The sequence below is a fragment of the Suricata suricatta genome, chromosome 1 (genome assembly GCF_006229205.1).
Source record: "Suricata suricatta isolate VVHF042 chromosome 1, meerkat_22Aug2017_6uvM2_HiC, whole genome shotgun sequence".
Lineage (NCBI taxonomy): Eukaryota > Metazoa > Chordata > Mammalia > Carnivora > Herpestidae > Suricata > Suricata suricatta.
This window is the reverse complement of record NC_043700.1, coordinates 56,930,938-56,956,967: the sequence shown is the minus strand read 5'-3', so window position 1 is coordinate 56,956,967 and position 26,030 is coordinate 56,930,938. Positions and strand designations below refer to the sequence as shown.

Genomic DNA, 26,030 nt, shown 5'->3' with positions numbered 1-26,030 from the left:
CTGTGTCTCCCTCTCTCTCTCTGCCCCTCCCCCACTGGTGCTCTTTCTCTCTCCGTCTCTCAAAAATAAATAAGCACTGAAATAAATTAAATAAATAAATAAATAAATAAATGCACCAGAAATTGGGACAAACATCTTTAGCCATAGGGTGGTTATATTTCAGTGAGAAATATAGAGAAAACAAATAAAAACATGATAGAAAGGGGGGATTTGATGCTATACAAAGAGTGATATACACTATATATAAATGAGTAAGGATCACAGTGGAGCAGACAGGAGGTACATTTACAATGTAGAAGGAGTACTAACAGCAGCCTTCACTGAAAGTAATGTTAGAGCAAAAACTTGAATAAGGTAAAGGAGGGAGGCTCTGCACACAAAGCCATGGTCCTCAGACTATCATGTGCCTGAAGTACGCCTGGAGCAGTAGTGGGCTCATGTGGGGGTGGCAGAAAAAGGTTAGTACATGAAAATCAGGGAGCAGTGTATGCAGAACCATTATAAAAACATTGGTTCTTACTGTTAAACGGAAAAGAAAAAGCAAGCAAAACAAAACAAAAGGATAAAGAAAAAAAAGTTGACCTATAAAAATTGTTTTCTTTATGCAGCAACAACATGTTTTGAAAAATTATTTGGCAACCTCAATGGATGCCCTAAGATAAGACCTCTGCAAGACAGCGCACAACAGCCTAAGGTAAATGCACAGTTATAAGCTGAAATTTAAAAAAAATAATATTTTATTAAAATATGGAAGAGTGACATAAGAAAGAGTGAAGAATGTGAGGAGACCTAAAATTCCAGTAGCAGACTTAATATCTACATGTGTATTATTAACAGGCAGAACTGGAACTCTGGAGAGTGGCATTATCAGTGTGAAAGATAAATTTCATATGATTTATCACAATGAAGAAAAACATAATGAAGAGAACACAGATTTTTAATTTAAAAATTAAACCTTTTCCTTAAAAAATGAACAAATTAATATCAAAGCAAATATCAAAGATCTAATTTAAGAAATCTCTTGAGTTCCAAAACTACTTGAGCATTGCACAATGCAAATGTATTTAATATTACTAAGTTGTACACTTAAAAATGGTTAAGATGATACATTTTATGTTATTTGTATTTTACCACAATTTTTAAAATCTGAACATGAAGGGGAGCCAGGATTGCTCAGTCAGTTAAGCATCCAACTCTTGGTTTTGGCTCAGGTCATGATCTTGGGGTTCATGAGTTTGTGCCCTGCATTGGGCTCCATGCTGACAGTGCAGAGCCTGCTTGGGATTCTGTCTGTGTCTGTCTGTCTCTCTGCCCATTCCCTGCTCACTCTCTATCCCTCTTTCTCAAAATAAACAAATAAACATTAAAATTTTTAAATCTGAGCACAAAGTTTCAAATCTCTTAACATTTAATAACAAAAACATCAATTTAAAAACTGATTCACAGAACAGAAAGCCCTGGGGAAAAGAATTTGAAATATAAGGACTTTTTTTTAAAAGATTCATATAATTACATAGAATAAAATCAAACTAACTACAAGAAAACAGGAACTAGCATGGCTCTGCTAGGGAAGACTAAAAGAATCTACTTCTCTGTAACAGTAAATGCCAGAAGAAAAGAAGCTATCTTACTTTGATGTGATGAGTGAAGAGAATATTCTAAGAATTTCATGTCCGTATTTGAGCCTTTTATGTGTAAAGATTTGATAGATCTTCTCAAATATGCCAAGGCAAAGAAATAAACCAATTCAAGAAACCTTCTAAAAAATATTTTTAATGCTTACTAAAAGATGTATTTTTCTTTCCTATACAGAGGAAAAAATTAGGATGCAGAAATGGGGAAATTTTGGTCTAAAAATGATAGGTGCTTACTTGGTAAGACCATCAACAACACAGGAGTCAACTCATCAGAAAAGTTCTGAAGGAACCCTCACGTTGACAAACACCGTCTGATTTCATTGGGCATATACAATACAAACACAGGGAAGAGTGGTTTCTTTAACAGTGCATCTTCATAAGGATGAAAACCAAACTGGGTTAATTATGAATTTTAAATCTCTCATTGTGGGACTGGACTTAAAATATTTATCTGAGCAAATAAACTTCAGGGAAAGTTTACAACCATATTCTAAAGTCCAATGAAATATACCAGTGTTTGAAAACCAAATGCATACCTATGCCAAAATACCAAAATGATAATATCACTCTGTCTTTGGATGATGAAACCTCTTCCTTTTGTCAATCTTTTGCATTATCTAAATATTCTTTGATGACTTTGGTTACTATTGTTTTTTTACCAAAAAAAACACTTTTATTATGAAATGATAACAGCAAATCCTGTTCCTTTTGAAAACCAGAATCTCACCCAGATTTTTTAAAATCTATAGCCAGCACTCTTAACTACTCTAGGATAATGCTGATCACATATGAAAAAGGTAATCTTTAATTCCATATGCCCATCCAGCCATGAATTCTATAATTGATACAGTTATGAGACAAACACAACCAATTATTATCCTCCCACTCCACCCCTAACCTCATACTATTTAAGACACTGAAAAACATAAAAAACTGATGAAACAAAAGAGTTACTGCTACAGACTTCTAAAAAGAGCCAACTCAATCACAGCCAGCTATAATGAAGACTCTCCCTCAGAAAATGTCAAGCACGGTACCTTCGCCTTAGCATCCTCTGGGTCATCTCCCTTGGAGGCCAGCAGCATGAGTCGCAGGACCAGGGTGATGCTGAGAGGGAACTGCCCTCTTAGTTCAGGAACATTGGATTTCATGAGTTTTCCTATTTTGGGCAATGGAATATCAAAGAAATACACATCTCCCAACAGGTCTTGACCTCGTCGTCCAGCACGTCCAGACATCTGGAAACAGACGAGAATTACAAAGTAAAACTCCCCTGAAGGGCTAAGACGGTGGAGTCGGAGGAGGACCCTGAGGCTGCCTCATCCCTTAAACAGAGCTAGAGCAACATCAAATCATTCTGAACACTAGGAAATCAATCTGAGGATTAAGAGAACGATCTGCATAATTTGAGGGAGAGAACATGGCAGGTGGGCAGCGAGGAGTGGTGAATTGAGGAAAAGAAAAGCCACAGTGCCACAGAGAGGAGGGGGACCTTTTCACAAAGGAGGAAAAGAGCAGCTAGAGAGCAGAGAAAAGCAGGTTCACAAAAGAAAAGCTTTATACCTGAAAGGTAGCTAGAGAGAAAAAGTGGGAAAAAAAGAGTGAAAACACACACATATGGGAGTGCAGGAGCAAACTGTTCCCCAAAATCACTGACAGTGAAAAGTAGAGGGTTTCAATATCACCAGTCTTTATAGCAGAGCACAGAGTCTGAAGTTTGGGACGTCAGCACCTGCTGACCAGCAAGGAAGCAAGGTAGGGCCCAGGGCGCAGGGAGACAGGATTTCCCTGCATGGAGTGCATTAGGTAGCGGTGATACAGCCTCTCCACAGGCAGAAGATCTGGTGGGTGCCACTGAGCTACCCCATCACCACTATAGGAACAAAGACGCTGGATGAGGGCAGCAAACCCTGGTATCAGCTGTGTGTTGTGATTCACCATAAACTTGGAGCTGCTGCTGATGCGTGGTTATCCAAATGTTTTATGGGGTAAGCCATACCTGGCCACACCACAGTATTAGAGCAGGTCAAGCCCCGCAAGTCTCTGAAGTGTATGGTTTTGAAACAGCCACCCTTGAGATAAAACACAGGAGAGCTATACCACCTGACAGGTGAACAGCTCAGATGCAGACAGGGTGAAGTTAGGGATCTGATGGAAGCTGGAGACACAGGAGGGATGATGGTTTCTGTCTGGGAGGTCGTGAACTTCCCCTCCAGAGACTAGAGAATGGGGCAAAGCCATTTTCACAAATAGCCCACTAGCATTGATTGACTTCAGTGAGCTAAACAGCGCCACTGAGTGGAGAATGGAGGTGTTACACCAAGCCCCGCCCCACACCCTCCAGACACATCTCCACCAAGGAAATCCACCTGAGAATTAGAGTGGCAGGCCCTTCCCCAAGAAGACCAATAATGATCCAATAAAAAGATATACAGTATGAGAATGGATAAAAAAGACCAATCTATATTCTGCCTACAGGAGACTGCCCACCTGCCAATGTCTCTCAAAGACATTGGCAAATTCAAAGTGAGGGGATGGAGACCATCTATCAGGATAATAGATGCCAAAATAAAGCTAGCGTAGCCATACTTATATCAGACAAACTAAATTTTAAAACAAAGACTGTAACAAGAGACAAAGAAGGGTATTATATCATAATTAAGGGGTCTATACACCAAGAAGATCTAACAATTATAAATTTTATGCTCCCAATGTGAAAGCACCCAAATATACCAATCAATTAATCACAAACATAAACACATTGACAATAATACCATAACAGTAGGAGATTTTACCACTCCCCTTACAGCAATGAACAGATCATCTAAGCAGAAAATCAACAGGAAACAATGGCTTTGGATGATACACTGGACCGGATGGATTTAACAGATATATTCAGAACATTCCATCCTAAAACAGCATGATACAAATTCTTCTCGAGTGCACATGGAACATTCTCCAGAACAAATCACATATAGGTCACAAATCAGCCTCAACAAGTATAAAAAGCCTGAGATCATACCAGGCATATTTTCAGACCACAACGCTTTGAAACTTGAACTCAACCACAAGAAAAAATTTGGAAAGTCCACAAATACATAGAGACTAAAGAACGTCATACTAAGGAATGAATGGGTTAACCAGAAAATTAAAGCGGAAATTAAAAAGCATATGGAAGCAAATAAAAATAAAACCATGACATCTAAAATCTTTGGGATACAGCAAAGACAACCCTGTGAGGGATGTATATTGCAATACAGGTTTACCTCAAGAAGTAAGGAGGCCTCAAATACACAACCTAACCTTACACATGAAGGAGCTCGAAAAGGAACAGCAAATAAAGCTGTTAGAAGAATGGAAGTTAGCAGAAAGGCCAGATGGTCTCCAAGGGGAATTCCACCGCAGACATTTAAAGCAGAGTCAATACTTATTCTTCTCAAACTGTTCCAAAAAATTAAAATGGAAGGAAAACTTCCAACCTCATTCTACGAGGCCAGTATTACCTTGGTTCCAAAACCAAAGACCCCACTGAAAAAGAGAGTTACAGGCCAATATCCCTGATGAACATGGATGCAAAAATTCTCAACAAGATACTAGCAAATCATATCCAACAGCACACAGAAAGAATTACTCACCAAGATCAAGTGGGATTTATTCCTGGGCCTCAGGGGTGGTTCAATATTCACAAATCAATCAAAATGATATACCACATTAATAAAATAAAGGATAAGAACCATATGATCCTCTTAATAGTTCCAGAAAAAGTATTTGACAAAATACAGCATCCATTTTTTTTCTTTTATTTATAGCATCCATTCTTGATAAAAACACTCAACAAAGTTGGTATAGATGTAAGATACATCAACATCATAAAGGCCATATATGAATATCCTTAATGGGAAAAAACTGAGAGCCTTTCCCCTACGTCAAGAACAAGATAAGGAAGTCCACTCTCACGATTTTTATTTAACATAGTACTAGAAGTCTTAGCCTCAGCAATCAGACAACCAAAAGACATAAAAGGCATCCAAATTGGCAGGGAAAATATCAAATTTTCACTATTTGCACGTGGCATGATACTCTATGTAGAAAGCTAAAAGCCCACCAAAAAATTGCTAGAACTAATACCTGAATTCGGCAAAGTCACAGATATAAAACCAACATACAGAATTCTGTTGCATTACTATACACCAATAATAAAGCAACAGAAAAAGAAATCAAAAAATGTATCCCATTTGCAATTGTACCAAAAACAATTATATAACTAGGAATAAATCTAACCAAAGAGGTAAAATATCTATACTCTGGCAAATACAGAACACTTATGAAAGAAACTGAAGAGGTTACTCAGAAATGGAAAAGAATTCCATGCTCATGGATTGGAAGAACAAACATTGTTAAAATATCTATACATTTTATACCCTCTACATATTTAATCCAATCCCCATCAAAACACTGCCAGCATTTTTCACAGAGCTAGAACAATCCTAAAATTTGCATGGAACCATAAATGACCCTGAATAGCCAAAGCAATCCTGAAAAAGAAAAACAAAACTGGAGGCGTCACAAATCTGGATTTTAAGCTGTATTATAAACCTGTAGTCATTAAGACAGTATGGTACTGGCACAAAAACAGACACACAGATCAATGGAACAGAATAGGAAATACAGAAATAGATCCACAACTATATGGTCAACTAATCTTCACCAAAGCAGGAAAGAATATCCAGTAGGAAAAAACAATCTCTTAAATACATGGTGGCAGGAAAACCGGACAGCACCATGCAGAAAAATGAAACTGCCCCACTTTCTTACTTCATACACAAAAATAAATTCAAAATGAGTGAAAGACCTAAATGTGAGATAGGAATCCATTAAAATCCTAGATGAGGACAGGGAGCATCCTCTTTGACCTCAGCTGTAGCAACTTCTTACTAGATATATCACAGAGGTCAGGGAAGCAAAAGCAAAAATGAACTATTGGGACTTTATCAAGACAAAAAGCTTCTGCACAGGAAAGGAAACAATCGACAAAACTAAAAGGCAGCCTATGGAATGGGAGAAGATATTTGCAAATGATGTATTTGATAAAGGCTTAGTTTCTATATAAAAAACTTATCAAACACAACACCCCAAAAACAAATAACCCAGTTAAGAAATGGGCAGAAGATGTGAATAGACACTTTTCCAAAGATATCCCGATGGCTATCAGACACCTGAAAAGATGCCTAACATCACTCATCATCAAAACCACAATGAGATACCACCTCACACCTTTCAGAATGGCTACAATAACAACACAAGAAACAACAGGTGTTGGCAAGGATGTGGAGAAGGGGTACTGCTGGTGGGAATGCAAACTGGTGCAGCCACTCTGGAGAACACTATGAAGATTCCTCCAAAAGTTAAAAAGAAAACTACCCCATGATCCAGCAATGCACTACTAGGTATTTACCCAAAGGTTACAAAATACAGATTTGACAGGGTACATGCAGCCAGATGTTTATAGCATCATTATCAACAATAGCCAATCTATGGAAAGAGCCCATGTCTGGCAACTGATGAATGGATAAAGAAGATGTGGTATACATATACAATGGAATGTTACTCAGCCATCAAAAAGAATGATATCATGTCATTTGCAACCATGTGGATAGAGCTAGAATGTATTAATGCTAATGAAATAAGTCAGAGAATAGCAATACCATAGAGTTTCACTCACATGTGGAATTTAAGAAACAAAACAGATGAACATAGGGAAGAGGAAACAAAAAATGGAGAAGGAAACAAACCATGAGAGACTCTTAAACATGAACTAAATGAGTAATGGGTATTAGGGAGGGATCTTGTTATGATGAGCACCAGGTGATGTACGTAAGTGATGAATCACTGACTTCTACTCCTGAAAACAATATTGCACTGCATGTTAAATAACAAATTTAAATAAAAATTTGAAAAGGAAGAAAAAAACCCTTGTGAAAAAATAAAGATAAAACTTCCCCCCAATACTTTGTCCATCATAGTGTACATGGAGTCAGACTAAGTGCATAGGTCCAACCACTAAATAAAACAAAACTAAAATTCAACAGTGTGACACCTAGGAAATTTACCATGGCTAAGATAGAGCTGAGAATAAGATATTTATCATTATTATATGCTTATTTCATGCCAAAAATTTTGCTAGATATTTGCATCATGATATATAGTTCATTTATTGCTAAACTAATTACACCTATTCTCTCATATCCCACATCTCCTCTCTTGTTCCTTTCTCACACACCAGTGTGTTGTGTTACAACTCACCATAAAAATTGTGCACAGATTGGGGAAATACATGAGTAAGATAAAATTCAGAAATGCTCCTTATGGAAAGCAAGAACAAACTCTTTATAGGGGCACCTGGGTGGCTCAGTCGGTTAAGCAGCCGACTTCAGCTCAGGTCATGATCTCTTAGTTCGTGGGTTCGAGCCCCGCATCAGGACCTGTGCTGACAGCTCAGAGCCTGGAGCCTGCTTCGAATTCTGTGTCTCCCTCTCTCCTTCTACCCCTCCTCTGATCACACTGTCTCTCTCTGTCTCTCAAAAATAAATAAATGTTTAAAAAAAAGAATTTAAAAAAGAACAAACTCTTTATAGAAGTTATATTAATTCTCATATAGTAAGTGCTTAGAATGTGCTAAATCCTTTGTACTTTTTTTTATACAGACCTCACAAAAACCATAGGAGGTAGATATGATCATTAACTCCATTTTACAGCATAGAAATATGGGCATGGGGAATAGAAGAAATTTGTCTATAGTTAAACACCAGACAGTGAAAGGTCCTGAACTCATACTCATAACTTGACTCCCAAGTTCAATTTATGAAATATTATAACACCCTTGATCCAGAAGCCTAACTCTGTGACTCCCAAAGATGATGTGAGAGAGGAGAGCTCGTGCAGAACACAGGATCAGGAGAAGAAACAGAAGGGTAGAGGTAAGGGTTGATAAAGTGGTGGGAAATATCAAGGGCATTACATTGGGTAGAAACAAGGTCTATAAGGAAAGAGGAAGTAAGAGGAAAATTTGAATATTGGCTGATATATCTAAATTTGATGCCACTAGCAGAAATAATCATCCAATGTTCCTGAGTATGGAAGCTGTATAAAGACAAACTACTGTGTGCGGGTCATAGGAGAGTAAGGAGAATCAAAAATCTCTAGAACTGTTTTAATGATACAAGGCCTGGGTGGCTCGGCCAGCTAAGCATCCGACTCTTGATTTTGGCTCAGGTCGTGATCTCATCGTTTGTGAGATCGAGCCCCATGTCACTCTATGGAGCTCTGTGTCGGACTCTACTATAGCGAGAAGCCTACTTGGGATTCTCTCTCCCCTCTCTCTCTGTCACTTCCCCACTCTTTCTCTCTCTCTCTCAAAACAAATAAATAAACATTTAAAAATAATAATACAAGGCCAAGAATGTATGATGAGAGATAGCGAAAACAGAAATTTTGCAAGGCAAAAATCGAATACCGCTACATGTAGGGGAACAGTGAAATGGGCTCGGTAATAGATCGTGTATTGGGAGCAAAGAAGACAGAAGTATTAAGTTCAGAGTGCAAAATCATGCACACAGAAAACGAATGAGTACATGTTAACCTGGTGCCTTTGGTGTGTATCTTTTGTACAAATTACTTCACTTAACTTTTACAACTGCTGCGGGATAGTAGTTATTCCCCCTATTTTGGAAATCAGAAAACAGGATCAGGCAGGCCAGGTACCGCACCTAAGGTCACATATCTGGTTAGTGACGGCCACACAGTCCCAAGCTCATGTGCCTTCCCCTCTACCACAGCTAAAAATGACGGCCAGGCATGAATGAATGTTAAGGAGTGCTAGCACACGAATCACGATATGTTTGTAAACTAACAGCTCGCATTTTTTTTTACTATTTTATGATCATATTTTCATGATGTAATAGTGAGTGTACACATATTGAGATACCTGTCTGTAATTTAAAGCATCCAGATAGACTGAGTTTTGAGCAAAAACCACAGATTTACAAGGCATGTTGATTCCTAAAGCAAGTGTCCCAGTAGCTGTTACCACCTAGAGAGAGAAAAAAAAAACCAATTATGTCATAAAACAGCATTTCACTAGAATGCCACATAGTTACTGAAACTCTTTGAACTTCAGCTGAACCACAGTGGGAAAATGGTATTCTCCCAAGTGAACCAAGTGGCTAGATACACTAGGCACAGTAGTGTTCTTATTGTTTCACAAACACACCCAGTCTATTCTCAACCCAGGACCACACCAGTCACTGCTCTGCACACAGTATTCTTCTCCCAAATATTCATCTGGTTTGTTCAGTTCTATGATCAAATGTCAAAGAGAAATTTCTGGACTGTTACATCCAAAATATCTGTCCCCACTATCCTACATTATTTCTCTTGCATAGCATTAATGACTAAGTGAGACAGTAGGAGTATTTGTTTCTCTGTCCTATACCAGACTCTTATTCGTCATTATATCTCCATACTGAGAAGAGTATATGACAGGTAGTAGTAGTAATAATTCAGTAACTGTTTAATAATGACTCAAAAGGGAATTTCCTTATATCAGGGTAATAATACTTTTACAAATCCGCTTCTGAGCAATTGCTTACTTCACCCACTATAATTTATTGGTGAAGGTTATTTCTTTGGAAATAACATATTTTATAATAATATCAAAATGAAGTTCATTTTTCCCTCTGAATTGCATTGATAACTGACTAACAACGGGGTAGGATAAACTTTAAAATTTCTTAAATGATCAATTTTTGCTCATTTTTTCACATAATGTTTGATATTTTTAATATGGCCCTCTTTTTCTCTTTACATTGTCATATGTGCTATAGTTTCTTTTTAATATTCAAGTATATGGAATAATTTTATATAATTCTTCTGTAACTGAATATATCTGTGACAATGACAAACACCATTTGTTAACTGTTCTTCTAAGGTTCTTCCATAAAAACAAAAGTGGAAAAAGTAAGAACATTAAATTTATACTATAACTAGAATAAATACCTTTTAAAAAATGAGTTCTCTAAAACAAAGCTATCACTTTTTCCATCGTGCCTTTTCTAGAGTGATCCAATTATTCATTTATTAAAATAATAATAATTAAGCCACTACCACTTAACATATATTATTTTAGACACAAGACATACTGATCAAAATAGTGTGCCTATTTTCCTAAATTTATAATCATGGAGAAAATTTTGGTTTTTAAGGTAAATAAGTAGTTTGTTACTAGTTAAAAGTTAAGCAAAGTTGTTAATGATATAGTTTTGTTTTTATCCAGATTAAAAATTTTCTCAACGTTTAGTTCAAGATTAAAAGATACTCCTTAGAGTAGTACTTTCTCACTCTCTCCTCTCAACCCTCCTGCACTTGTTCTTTGTCCGTCTCCCTTTCACTCTCTGTGTCTCTGTGTTTCTCTGTGTCTCTGTCTTTCTCTCTCACACACAAATGTAATATACATCATACAAAAATTTAATATGGATTATCTTAAAACTCAGGGGCGATTTTTAAATATTACTCGAGATGTGAACTAAGAAACTATATAAACCCTCCTTGTGGATTTATCCAGACTATCCTCATGCGTCCTCATGAAACATGGCACATAAAACATAGTAAGGTTTTATTATGTTTTCAAGCTATTTTGGGTAATTTTCCTCCTGTCCATTGTTAGTGATAGGGCAGAGAGCATTTAGAAGTGCCTCGTTTAGGAATGATTCATTGCCAAGTTATGCAGTGGGGCACTGAGAAAGCAATACATGCCTGGTCTTCTTTTGGCTATTAAATGGAGAAAAGATTTGGACAAATTCCTATCATAAGTGTCCTCCAAGCCCATGAAAGAATGTCTATAGCCAAAATTATATGAACAGCTGACAAAACTCCCTAGATATTATAAATGAAAAAGCAAGGAGTTGTTCCAAGATCATAATAGGTATACTTCGCAACAGAAATATTTAGAAAAGTATCTGTGTAGGTAATATTTTAATCTCTTGAAAAAGAGATTAGGTAAGCCCAAGAATTCCCCCCCTCAATTAAATGAGATGGAAGAATATGCAGTGACATTATGGGCTATTTAAGAAAAGATATGATTAGATGAAAAAAAAGTCATTTTCCACTTTACATAGACATTCACTTTCATATAGACATAGTTTCACTTTTTGGAAGGAAAACATTTACCTACCCTAATAAACCCTTTCCTAAAAAGAATCTCAACTAGCTGTTTTTCTCTGGAGCTTAGAGATCTGTGATGATATCCAATACCCCTTCTTGCCAAAGCCTTCAGTTCTGCACCTTTTCTTGTGAATTTTACTCGATTGAACACCATCTGCAAAGTCTGAAAGAAGCAAGAGCATTAGGGATTTTGATCATTTCTTATCTAAGTTTAATTTAAATCAAAATAAAATATTCAAATGAAACTAACAGTCATACTATGCAATCGTTTGACCAAATGAAGCAAATGCTTGAAATGGACTCTATGTGATTACAAAGAACATTTGACGGCAGCAGCAGTAACTATAGGAAATATTCTGAAATCTTTGAACAGGCTGTCTCTCACTGTCTCACCCCACTACAGGGGTGAGGAGTCCTGACAACACAGTGAGAAAATACCCAGAGAAGGCGTTCTGATAGGAGGGAGTGCATAACCTGAAGGAAGTCAGTTCTCCCAAGGGAGAAAGAGGAACTTCCCCAGGAAGGCAGGGCAGGTTTCTCTCCCCAAGTGTGGGAATGCTTACTTCTCACTGGAAATCTGTCCCAAATGGCCTTAAAATTAACCATTCCTTAAGCAGGAAATCCAGTTGTTGGAGTTATATGTACAAAGATAAACACTGCTTATGAGAGGGAGAAAAAAACAAAACAAAAACAAAAGCAAAACCTAAGGGTCTAAAAGCCAAAGACACTTCAGTTGTATAGTCATCCATGCGATGGAATATTAAGGAGGAATTCAAAGGATGATGTAAATTCATGGTTATTAAAAAGAGACCACAAAGTTTATAAAAAAAAAAAAAAGGATATAATAGAACTGGGTGTGGGGACACCTGGGTGGCTCAGTTGGTTAAATGTCTAACTTTTGGTTTCAGGTCAGGTCATAATCTCACAGTTTCGTTGGTTCAAGCCCCATGTTGGGCTCTGTGCTGACAGTGCAGAGCCTGCTTGGGAGTCTCTCTTCCTCCTCTTTCTGTCCCTCCCCACTCACCCCATCTCTGTCTCTCTCAAAATCAATAAATAAACTTAAAAAAAAAGAACTGTGTGTGTCTGTGTGCGTGTTCATGTGTACAGTCACAAATGAAAGGTTCATTCCGAAGATACGTAATTACTTCTGATTGATGGCATTGCTGTTATTGTTATACTAATGTATTCTGAGATTTATCTGAATGCGTGAATTATTTGCATTAAAAATGTTTTAAGGAAAATGATATACCACTTTTAGATATGTTAATGTCCTTTTGGTAATATGTTTTAACTAGAAAGCAGAAAGCTGCTGGTTTTGACAAATTCTGTGTACATGATTTAGAGTATTGAACCATATGTACCCAGATATTCAAATTAAACATGTGGGATTGAAGTCTAGAATTCAGGCCGTGAAAAAGCCTTTCTGTGAAAGAAAAAATAATAAATGGGCAGACCCTCTCAGGTGTTTATTGTTAACAAAGAAGAAATAATCTATAAATCCAGATCTTATTTTTTTTTAGACATACTGTGCAGAGCCCTCTGGAAGGTCACACACAGAGATTTCTATTCTAGTAGAGATTGCACTTAGTTATTACATTCAACACTGTGTATAACTGCGAAATAACAGCTGATGAGTGAGATCATTTTCTGGAGGAGTCTTTCATTCTACAAGCTGACCTCTGTGTCTATCGCTTTTTGATTAGCATAGGTACAGTCTGGAGGGGTTTCCAAGTTCTTCTCTAAAGTCTTGAGTAGATTATTATGTTCAGCTTCATGTAGTAGCATTTGATCCATTTTTCTGGGATTTTTCTGGCTTTTCTCATCTCTGTGCATAAAAATAAATTTGAAGCAATGAATAGTCAGAGTGGCTTATCATAGGTAAGCCCAAGAATTCCCAGACCCCATCATCACCCAGGCATTCACTCCTATATACATCTGTACTATTGTGACTCAAACTTGCTCCTCTAATGCACTTCCTCATTAGCTCCTGGGCCTTGTGATCCTTTAGCAAAAAATTTCCCTGTGTACCCATATTTTCCCTGAATGTTCCCTTACCTTTTTTGCTGCAAGTAGCCTTCTTACTAAGTCCAGTTCTCCCTAGATGACCTTGATTCTCCTTGCTAACTTGGTGATCATTTTCGCCTTCTCATCTTTCTTTACACTAGGCTTGGAGGTAATGTAGGCGCCCCCCTTGCTCCACATCACTAATTTCAGACCATTCTCCTTCCCTTCTTGTACAGAGGGTATAAGTACTCTGCGTTCAGTTGGTAAGGAAGGGGTCTCAGTTACACTGTTCCCTGGAGAATTGTTCTCAACTGAGAAGAGCTGCCTGGAAATGTCTATGAGGTTACAACCTCTTCTTGGAGTGAGGAGGTTGCCCATAGCCAGTAATTAGTATTTCCCTGAAGTACAAAAATCAGCCACCTTGACCCAAGTCGGGGCAATTTTGTGATGCTCTCAGATCTCCCTGTTGGGCCAGGCTCAGGTAATGTTGCAGCAAGACCTATCTATGCATGTTTTCCTCACTTTCCCTTTTTCTGCTTCCTTCACTTTCTTACAGGTCCTCACAAGCTCAACCTTTCAATAAATCACTTACACGATATCCTCATTTCAGGGTGCACCACTAGGGAATCTTGCCTAAGATATGGCTATATCAGACTGTATTATCCATTACCTCTCAATGTAACAGCCTTTTTACTGATACCCAGGTCAGTTACCCTTTCTTCTGTTGTTTTCAATTTTCCCCTTAACTGCAAATATAAGAAAACTCCAGATATGAGAAGATGAGCTCACGTGTATCCCATCACTAAGAGTTTTCACCTTCAACTAACATAACCCTTAACTCAAGGATATAACTATGGAAAGTGCTGGCGCTAATGTTTGCAGAGCATGAGACAGAGTACTAATGGAGGCCCACATATTGTGTGGAATTTAAAAGGGTGAGAATGAGCTCCAGGTGGCCAACCCTCCTAAGATCCAGTGACTCCTAATATTATTGGAATAGATACAAATAGAAGAGGACCAGAGTAGTACTCTCCAAAACACAGGGCCCAAGGCAGGGCCCTCTCTCACTCTCCACATAATGATGGTACTGAACAAAGTATTAAAACATTCTCTATATTTTCATAGTGTGAACTGTTGGTCACTAATCCAATTTGAAATGATAGCTCCAAATACCCCGAAGAAATGTGTCTAAAGATCAGTTACTAAAAAGGCTTATACTTCCTACACTGTTTCTGTCTGGGCTCTTCACCTTCCATAACTTCCAAGGAAATAATACAACAGGCAGAAAGAATATAAGCAGAAAGTTCAGCAGCGAATTAAACCTTGCTATAGAATTTGAGAAATCTGAATCAGAGAAGCTCTAAAAGTTGTGTCAACTTTGAAGAAGTATCTGAGATTGATTGCTCAGATTCATTACCCAAGGGATACAGAAGTGCTGATGCATAGGAGCACATGTACCCCAATGTTCATAGCAGCAATGTCAACAATAGCCAAAACATGGAAAAAGTCTAAATGTCCATCACCTAATGAGTGGATCAAGAAGATGTGGTATATATACACAATGGAGTACTACATGGCAATGAGAGGGAATGACATATGGCCAATTGTAGGAAAGTAGATGGGCCTTGAGGGTGTCATGCTAAGTGAAATAAGTCAGGCAGAGAAGGACAGATACTATATGTTTGCACTCATAGGTCTAACGGGAAATTTTAAGAATGATCTAGCTTCAAGAAAAGCAAGCAGTTAGTAGTGCTTAAGAAAAATTGATTCAGTATCTAACGGATAGTTGATACCTGTCACAACACAGCATTTTATATACTGTTAAGTGAAACTGCAATACAATTTAAGTTTATTTTGGGGAAAAAAATATTTATGAAATGACTATCACCTACCAAGCAACATGCTGATCACTGGAGATAAAAAGAGGGAAATACTAATAATGTAGGAAAAAGAAAGACAAGTAAAAATAGCAACAATGCACTATAATAATTGACTTACTAAATATTAAATGTACAGAAAACAAGAGTACTGAATTCAGCTAGAAAATTCAGGCAAGATTCAGAGAAGAGAGAGCAAAATTATGAGTGTAAGTTTTGGGGGCAATCAGAAAGGAGTCCAATCAGACAGATGGCTCAGATCATGGAAAAACAGAGGTAGAACAGGTCAGAGAAGGAGAACCATAAATATTGAATATTGTTGGAGGGGAGTGGTAGGAAGTAAAACTGAAAAACTTAGGGCAAAACCCAAAACCTGTTGCCATACCAACAATAGCCAAAAAATTTAGACTTTATCATCTAAGCAAGGAAAAAAGAATATTGAACATGGAATAATTTAATCAATTTGAATGTTAGCAAGAGCCATTGTTAGCTATCCTGGAGAGTAGTGAACTCAAAGGCTCTGGAGTCTAAAAAAGACTCTGCAATCATTCAAGGAGGACATAATGAGCAACTAAACCAGGCAGCAACTAAAATGGAGAGAATAATAAGGAGAGAATCTTGGACCTGGAGTTGTCAGGATTAGACATGAGAATGAGAAAGAGTCAAAAATAAATTTCTACCAGGGCACCTGGGTGGCTCAGTCAGTTAAGCGTCCAACTTCAGCTCAAGTCATGATCTCACAGTCTGTGAGTTTGAGTCACATGTCGGGATCTGTACTGACAGCTCAGAGCCTGGAGTCTGCTTCAGACTCTGTCTCCCTCTCTCACTGTCCCTCTCCCCCTCATGCTCTGTCTCTCTATCTCTGAAAAATGAATAAACCTTAAAAAAAAAATTTTTAAGTTCTACCAAGCATAAAATTGGCATTTCAATCCATTCTAAAATTCATTCTATGTTCACTTATATGACCATGATGGTAAATCAGTGACACCTCCATGTTGTGAACCAAGACAACGTGTGTTGATTTTGTTCTAAGAACTGAGAGTTGGAGTCATATATGCTTTGTCTGAGAGATGATTATATCAGGCACATAATCCACCTATGCTCATAGGCTGTGGTCTTACCTCTCTGAAGTCTTAAATGAGACTCATCTGTGCAACTGAGGAATATATATATAAATATCATGGTCACTTACCTTCATCTGATTCTCCCGCCCAAAGTTTCACAATTTGGAATTATGTCCAAGCAGTAATTAGAACTTCTTTGTTGCACATTCAAAGTATGTTTCCAACTGGAGGTGTGAAGTATTTTAATCTTTTAACCACTGATTTGTTTAGTCAAATACTTACATTGCCTTTTGTTTCTCGATGGATTTTTTAACTTTTCGAAGTTTGTTAGTCAAGTCATGGGCTTCTTTGTCAGCTTTGGAAGGCCTTTTTTCCTCTTGCTTTTGCTCCAGGAAAGTTTTCACACTTAAAGCCCTCTGTTCTACATCTCCTAAGTTGAATCTACAAACGAATGAAAAGACTCCTTGCCTTGAAAACAATGTCACATCAAGATGCAAATCATATTTCCATCTACCGTTAACATTCTGACATATACTTGAGTTTTTAATTCCACTAATCTTTAGATCTGCCTCCTAACAGAATCAAAGGCCCTTAGCATGATGTAAATATACGTAAGTTCAGATTTCATACATCTTTTGTGAATTTTAGAGACTCATTTATTCTTCTCTTTGTTTTTTTCCAATTTTATTAAATATAATTGACATGTAACATTGTATAAGTTTAAGATGTTCAACATGATGATTTGATATACATGGATATCACAAGGTAATTACCATAATAAGGTTAGTTAATACATCCATCACTTCACATAGTTACCTTTTGTGTGTTAGAGTGGTGAGATTTAAGATCTACTCTTTTAGCCACTCCAAAGTATACAATACAGTATTGTTATCTATAGTCACCATGTCACCATGGTTTACATTAGATCCCCAGAGCTTAATCATATTATAACAATTAGTTTTGTACCCTTTGACCAACATCTCTTCATTTCTCTCACCCCTGTGTCCTCCTGAGTCCCTGGCAACCACCGATCTATTCTCTGCCTGTGTTCAGCTTTTTTAGATTCTATATATACAGTAAGATCATACATTAAAAATTTGCTCTTAAGCAGGAATGGAGACAATCTTGGGCTCTCACCCTAACCTTCTGGATGGTGGCTACTTTTTCCAAAAAACAGATAAATCTCATGTGTTGCTGGCCTTTACAATCCAGATATGTTTCCAAGGTGTGGGCTTTATACCTTTTGAAATGTAAATACCTAGGGACCCAGTGGTCCAGACTTCTGCCACTGTAGGACTTAAACTAGAGACCTAGTCCAGATTGTAACCATTGGGCCCTTTCAGACCTGATATATTAATTAGGAAAATAGGTAAAAGACCAAATTCTCATGGTATGTGAAAGTAATATGTTTCTAGGGGAAGTAAAATTTTTAGAAATTCCTTATCTTTACATCACATGCATTTCCCTGAGTCTGGAAGCTAGGACTTTTGATAAGAAGACTGAAACATCCATGGAAGTTTTAATCTTCTCACAATAATGTGTTGGCAAAATCCTGTGGCTGGGAGTAGCCAATAGCCAATATTACTATACTAACCACAGCTTCTTATAGCAAATCATAAGTTACTTTACACAATAAAGTTATCTAAATGTAAATTGTAAGGCAAAGAGCTTTTCTAAAGTCTTTAAAGAGCTAGCATTGAGAAGAAATCTTGTTAGCTACTGAAAAGCAAATAAATTGGCATACTGATGAAGTAAGGATTTAAAAAATGGCAGTCTATGCCATATGGCAGGATATTTTATAAAGTCAACAATGAAACAATAAAGTGAGTAAATACTTATACCTACTATTCTCAGACACTACTGTAAGTGACTTAAATATATCAACCCATTTTATGCTCACAATCATCCTATGCGGAAAGCACTCTCATTATCCCTATTTCACAGATGAGAAAATGGAAACATAAGTGACCTGCCGAGATTCCACAGCTTGCATAGGGCAGAGTCTGGCCTCCAAGTCTGTGTTCTTAACTATGCAATCATATTGCTTCTCTTTTAAATTAACGCAACTTACTTGATCTAGGTGTACATATGTATGAAATGGCATCATTTTCATCACAGTACTTCACTGTTAAAAATCTAAATCACTTGGAAATAATTTTTCCTCTTAAATCTCTCTGATAACCTATTTGGAATGAATATGCTCAAGACTGGACTACAGCCAAAAATACTGGGGGGTGCTGCACTTAGGACTTTCATGATTTGTTTGTATTTAATTCTCACCCCAACTCTATGCATCATTATTTTTATCACTTTATTTTGCAGATGAAGACACTAAGGCTCAAAGTCATTAAGTAGCTGTTTAGAAGTGCCATACTAGTTTTGTTTTAGGTGGGCAACCATTTTATTTTTTTAATTTACAGTTTATTGTCAAGTTCATTTCTATATAACACCCAGTGCTCTTCCCCAGAAGTGCCCTCCTCCATGTCTATTCTCCCCTTCCCTTTTCCCCCTCCCCCTTCAGCCCTCAGTTTGTTTTCAGTATTCAAGAGTCTCTCATGATTTGCCTCACTCCCTCTCCCTAACTCTTCCCCACTTCCCCTTCCCATGGTTCTCTGTTAGGTTTCTCCCATTAGACCTATGAGTGAAAACGTATGGTATCTGTCCTTCTCCACCTGACTTATTTCACTTAGCATGATACCCTCGAGGTTCATCCACTTTGCTATGAATGTAGAAGTGCCATACTAATTGAGAGCAAAGGTAGGATCCAGACTTGAGCCTGACTATTAAATGTATGTTTTAAGCACACTGATACTGTCATTAACATTGAATATGCCTCACGCATTTTTTCCTAGAAACCAGACTGGAGAGGTTGACAGGCACAACTATTATTTGAAAATCTCTCAGATGCATAGATTGAGCCCTGAAGTATCCTGATTTTGTTGATGACGTGGAGCTACTAAGGAGCAAAATCAAACTGCATAAGACCAAGGATGTTCACAGTAGGTTTTGTAAAGAGCCCAAAATTCCACAGACCTGCCAAGATTCAATTCCTCAAGCACAATTAAATCTATGATATTTTTGTGAAATATTTTCCTTTTTTTAAACATTGATGGATTTTAATGAATCAAAATTAAAGGTAAATGTTTAAGAAGAGATAGCATAGACAAAGTTAATGGACAAGTGCTTGACTCAGAGAAGATAATTGCCAAATTAGTAACTGACAAAGAATTAATTAGGATTCCTGAAAAACAGGAAAAAAAGCTGTAAAACCCAAAAGAAAAATTACTTGAATAGTACATAAGCAAAAACTTGAAAGACTAAGTACTTGAAGGAAATGCTCAAAGTCAATGCTGATCAGAGTAATGCAAATTACAACAGTAGCAAGACATGCTTTTACACAATCAGAATGACAAGAATTAGAAAAACCGATCCCACAAACTTGTGATGATAGGTCACAATGGGACCCTAATGAACTACTGACAGGACATAAGCTCAGAAACCACATTAGAAAAAGTCATGTTCCATATACCCCAGTAGTTAGTCCATACTACAAAATATAGTGATTGTGCTCCTAGGCAAAGGTTCCAAAGAAGCCTTTACAGGTGCACAAAATGCTATGTATTCTATTGTACACTGCCCTTTATTTTTTTTTAATTGTGGTGCAATTAACATACAGCATAATATTAGTTTCAGGTATATAATAAAATGACTCAGTCTTTGCATATATTATGAAATGATCACAATAAGTCTAGTTAATATATGTTACCATACATCATTACAGAATTTATTTACTTATGATAAGGACTTTTAAGAACACATCTCTTAGCAACCTTCAAATATGCAATATAGTATTATCAACTATAGTAGCTATGCTGTATATTACATCTCCATAATTTATTTATTTTATATCTGGAAGTTTGTAACTCTTGACTCCCTTCACATATTAGGTGAAAATATTTACTTTTTAAATGTTTTAAGTATGTATGTGTACAGGAAGAACAAATACAGTTATTTTTGGATATTTATTTCATGGGTGGCTTTCAGAAATATCCCAGATGCACAGAATTGTGTTTGTGTCTAACTGAAATCTGTAGCCACACTCTAAATTTAAGTTAATGGGCTGTGTAACTTCTTGGTATTTTGAAATTTTATTTTCTTTGTCCCAGTAACAAAGGTAAAAGGAACAATTGTACTGTAATCTCCAAAAGTTCCAAACACAACCATACATTTAATTATCAGTATTATTTTAAATATATATTACCAGTAATGATTAACTACTATATGTCTATTTATGTGTAAACAAGTTTCATTAAACTTGGCCACCTAAGCAAGATTATGCTGCCTTATTTACTATTCTTTTATTTATTCATTCATTTATTCACTTATATCTGTGTCCTCTTTAAAGCTTCCATGGCTTATAGAATTCTGAAATTATCTAAAGTAAATAAAGTATTTTATTTTGATCCCAAACTATGTGATCAAAGTTCATCTAGGATAAAGAATGTTATCCAATTAATATATTTTGGTATAACCTATACTTCAGCAAAACTGGGTGATTACATTCAATTTTAAGCTGTTTCATGCTGTAGCACATAAAATTTAGCAAGATAGCAGTGTCTCAAAGTTACAGTTCTCATAACTATAAATTGAAAACAATAAAATACCCCCTGAATAAAGATGCTAACATATAGTAAGGATACCTTAATTGTATGTGGTATATCTGTATGCATAAACATTCAACTTATTTTGTAAAGGACCTCACTATTTACTAGAAACTTATAAAACCTAAATAAAAATACAATAGTTTATAGTAAAAAGGTAACAAAAAAAGTGGAGCAGGAAACTATTTAAAGATGGCAATTCGTAATGACACAAGTAAAAAAATTTTTTCAAGAACTGAATTACAAAGATGCGAAATATGCATTCTGATAGCAAATGAACACCAAAACCAGTAATGAATAGTTTATCAAAACAGTGAATTTTGCAACTTTCCTCAACTTAAAAGAATAAGCTTGATATAAATTATAAACAAAAACAAATTAAATTAGATGACTTACAAAAAAAATAATGCCGGTAACTTTTCCATTTTCCTTAGCTTTTCAACAAGCAGTGGAAACATTCTTACCATGTTTCCTGAACTAAAAACTGAATCAGGACTAAGATTCCTCAGAACCATTTTGGCCTGTAGCAATGAATAAAAAATTTTATTAGTTTTAAATGCTGCATAATAAAAAAGGAATTACTACTTTTGGCTAAAATATTTTCATGGTTGTCTGATCTATATTTCTGTGCTTCTTTAATATAAAACATAATAACAAAATAATTATAAGAATACAAAGTTTTATAAAGAACCATCAAAGAAAAAACAAATCAATGCGCTAAAAGAATAACAAGAAAAGGGATATATAGATATAGAAATAGATACGTAGATCTATGTACATGCACACATATACTCAATTTAACATGCAGTTATGTAAGTCGACACAAACCAGTCAGAAAGAAGTTGTTGAGTAAATGATACTGGTTCCACTATGGCTGAAGGTAGGGTAAACTAGTTTCTCTCCATGTCGTGTATAAAAATCACTTTCATATACATTTTGAACGTTTTTAAATGACCAAATAAATGACAGGAAATGTAAGTTAATTATGTTTCTAAACAGGAGATAATCTACGTCAAAATGTAATGTAGAAAACTCACATGGGAAAAGTCTAATATATGTCACTCCCCCCAAATCAGAAACCACAATGTGTGACAATAAAACCAACTTCAAAATATAAAGACCATCTTCAACTTACTTAATACAAACATGCAAAACTTATATGATCCCAAGTTAAGGTTTTTAGTATACAAATAGTTCTACAAGTTGAAATAAAAACCATAAAAGAAAAAAGTTACAATTTGGATGCCTGGGTGGTTCAGTCAGGTAAGCATCCAACTCTTGATTTTGGGTCAGGTCATAATCTCACAGTTCATAAGATCAAGCCACACATCAGGCTCTGTGCTGACAGCGTGGAGACTGCTTGCTATTCTCCCCGCTGTGTCTCTGCTCCTCCCCCACTCTCTCACTCTCTCAAAATAAATAAATAAAGCTTAAAAAAAATCCCAAGACAGCAAAAGACAAAGGAGTAAAGACATCTTCTCATCTACATGTGATTCAATCTTTCTCCTGTCAAGACATTAAGAACACTGGCTCTGTGGACAGGTGACACCTCTGTTCTTATTCTTATAACACCAAACAGGAATTCCTGGCCTTCTGGCACATGGTTTAGAAAGCACAAAGTATTAAACAAAGACCAATTTCCTTTTTCTCTCTGTATTCTATCTCAGAATCACTAGACTTCCAGTTCAACTTAAAGTCCTAAAATGAAAATTGAAGACTAAAATAATAATAATAGTAGTAGTAGTAGTAGTAGTAGTAGTAGTAGTAGTAGTAATGACAACATGGTAACTCAAGAAGACAAATAACAAAGAACATATTGTTTTGCCAAAAAAACATGTGAAAATTACCTCTTCAGCATGGCCGTCTTTAATCCAGCTTGTGAATTCTGCCTTTAAGCTTTCTTCATATTTTCTAGCATCCAACTTTTTAATGACTATTTTATTCTTAAAATGAATGGAGTTCTCTGGATCCAACTCCTTGAAAAGAAATGCCACAAAATTAAATAAAATCACCAAGAAAATCCAAAGATATTTCTCAATTATGCATTTCACTAACAAAACTACAAACTTCTTGAGAGTACAGACTATTAAATGTCTTTTTACCTACCCAAAGTTTCCAGTATATAAACCTAATAGGACAGATGAACTCTTCAAAGGAAAGAATGCAGAGAAAAATCAAGTAGAAGATGAAAACAGGTAGCAATTAAGGCATACAGAAAGAAGGAAGCACAATGAAAGAAGAGGAAGAAATATGAATCCAAGATGTAATAGGAGACTACAATATTTTAGCATCCCAGAAACTGAAAGAAGAAATATTTTCAGGAATTCAGTGGCATTGCACCCCCCTTAAAATAATACACAAAATATTAGAAAGAAGAATATCTGAGAAAGGGCAATTTTATTTTGGAGAGGGTATGGATGATTTTAAAAGATTAGATGCTCATGATCAGAAAGGGTGAGACTTTGTCTTTCTGAATAGCAATGTTACCATCCACTATAATAAAATTAATGGAGATTAATTGTGTAATTATTACTTACCTGGGCCCTGGGCCAGCTCTCCCAGAATTGAAACATGGCATCATAAAGCTGGATGGTTTCTCGAGGGGAGAGGGTAAGGTCAGAAGGGAATCCATACTTTTCAATCTACATTTTAGATAAAATTAAAAAATTTTAATATTCTTTTCTTTTATTTATTTTAGCTTATGTTCTGTCCATTGCCTTGTAAATCTGTGTAAAACCTCTGAACATGAGAGACTAGTTTAGGACTAAAACTTTATTCTTTTTTTGAAACAAGAACTACACTGGACTACTGAATTGGGCAAAGGCATAGGACTGAAGACAGGACTGGTACATGTGCATTCTTGATATAAACTGGACACTCTGAAAAAGAGATTTTCCTAGTAAGTGACATAATGCACTCAGAAAACCAATAAATTATAAAATTCAATCACATTTTCCAATCATAATTTTTGGAAAACAACTTGTGTACATTTCCTCATACTTCCAGTATGATAGGGAAACTTGGGATAAAATAGGCAGAGAGGGAACGATTAGGACCTGAGAGACCAGGGTAGGAAAAGATATTCTGGAACAATCCTAGGAGGGTCTGACCACAGCAAACCCCTCAGGCATAAGCTTCTTTTTAAGACTGTAACAGACCCCACTTACTCCCCCTCAGGTTTTCCTCAGGAATTTGACAAAAGACCTAACTAAAAATAAGTAGCAGACCATAAAATGTATAACCTGAAAGGAATGATATAGCCATAGACCACCCCTCTCAATGGAAATGAGTCAATCAAGAATGGACAAGCCAGCGCCTAGACTTATCAAGCCAATAAAGGTAGGACTTGAGAAGGAACTAGGGAGAAGGAAAGGGGGGAGCTGACCAGAACCCTATAAAACAAGGACCCTTGCCTATAGTCCACAGGCATTCACTTTCAAATGTCTCCTCTAGAGAGCTTTCCTACTATTCTTCCTTTCTGATCTTATGCTCTAATAAACTTTTGCCTGATACTCATTTTGTGTCTACCTCTCCATTCTTTGAAGCCAGGAGACAAGGAACCTGAGGAACTGAAGTAAAAAACTCCTGCAACACTAGGACTTGCTAATAGACCCCTGATACTTACTTTTCAATGGGACAAAAATCTCTGCTTCCCAATTTGCTATTCTAAGACCCCAAATAAATACTTTTGTTTTAGTTCAGTTCTTCCTCTTTTTTCAAGTCATTATCATGAACCCAAAAACTTTGAAAACAGGACTAAACTAAAATATTAAAATGATGGTCAGTGCTACGTGCTAACAACACACAAGCCAAGAGTGTGCTTGATTTATCAAAATTGGGTAAAAGATAAAAACACCAAAAAGAGGGTTTATTGTTTCCCAAAACCTTTTAATTGGGTTAATTCTCTATAAACTGCATCCACATTTCAAATCAGTACTGGGAAGCTGAAAGTTTGGTGAGCTGTTTAAACAAGAAAACACAACCTGTACCCTATAGCTGAAATTGATTCAATTAGGAACATGATTCTTTGCTTTAGAGTACCAACCCAGGATAAGACAGACAAATCTTCTTTGCTTAGGTTCCAAGATAAGAACTAGGTCATCTTTAAGACTAAGCCTTTCAGATCACCTTCAAGACAGTCAAGAAAGCTTCTTCCCCAGCTCAGTTTCATGGTTCTGCTTTAAGCCTTTTTGATAATGCATGGCATTATTTTTTCCACAAGTATTTTAAAGTATAAATCAAAAACTCCTGTTTCTGGTGGTATTTTCAGTCACTATTGCTACAAGTCACTCACCTGTCAAACCATGATTCCTGAAAGGCCAATAGGTATTCTTTACAAGAAAAGGGGGGCTGTCTTTTCACAGGTGTTCTATTCAATAGGCTTCTAGAAGGTTTGCCATTGGAAATGTTAAATCCCAAAGAAGGGACAATATACAGATTTCTCCAAAATCATTCGACAATAGGGCATTTGTTTTAGCAAATAGCTGTTAATTTATAAAACTAGGTTTAGAAATTCCTGGCTAATAAAGCCATGCCAAACACAACACATTTGTTGGGGGCAGGGGTGGA

At 36.4% G+C, this 26,030-nt stretch overlaps 1 protein-coding gene across 5 annotated transcripts in view; it reads right to left on the bottom strand.

The window, feature by feature from the left end:
• Positions 1–26,030, bottom strand: part of LOC115291555 (probable ATP-dependent RNA helicase DDX60) — a 101,725-nt gene that overhangs the window by 23,986 nt on the left and 51,709 nt on the right. For all 5 annotated transcript variants that reach the window (XM_029939044.1, XM_029939075.1, XM_029939061.1 and 2 more), the window contains 8 exons: positions 23,999–24,103; positions 23,309–23,437; positions 21,858–21,982; positions 17,083–17,241; positions 13,533–13,680; positions 11,866–12,018; positions 9,622–9,726; positions 2,675–2,875 (listed from right to left, as the gene is read on the bottom strand). In XM_029939044.1, coding sequence (XP_029794904.1) covers positions 2,675–2,875; positions 9,622–9,726; positions 11,866–12,018; positions 13,533–13,680; positions 17,083–17,241; positions 21,858–21,982; positions 23,309–23,437; positions 23,999–24,103 — 1,125 coding nt within the window. The remainder of the gene's footprint in view (positions 1–2,674; positions 2,876–9,621; positions 9,727–11,865; positions 12,019–13,532; positions 13,681–17,082; positions 17,242–21,857; positions 21,983–23,308; positions 23,438–23,998; positions 24,104–26,030) is intronic.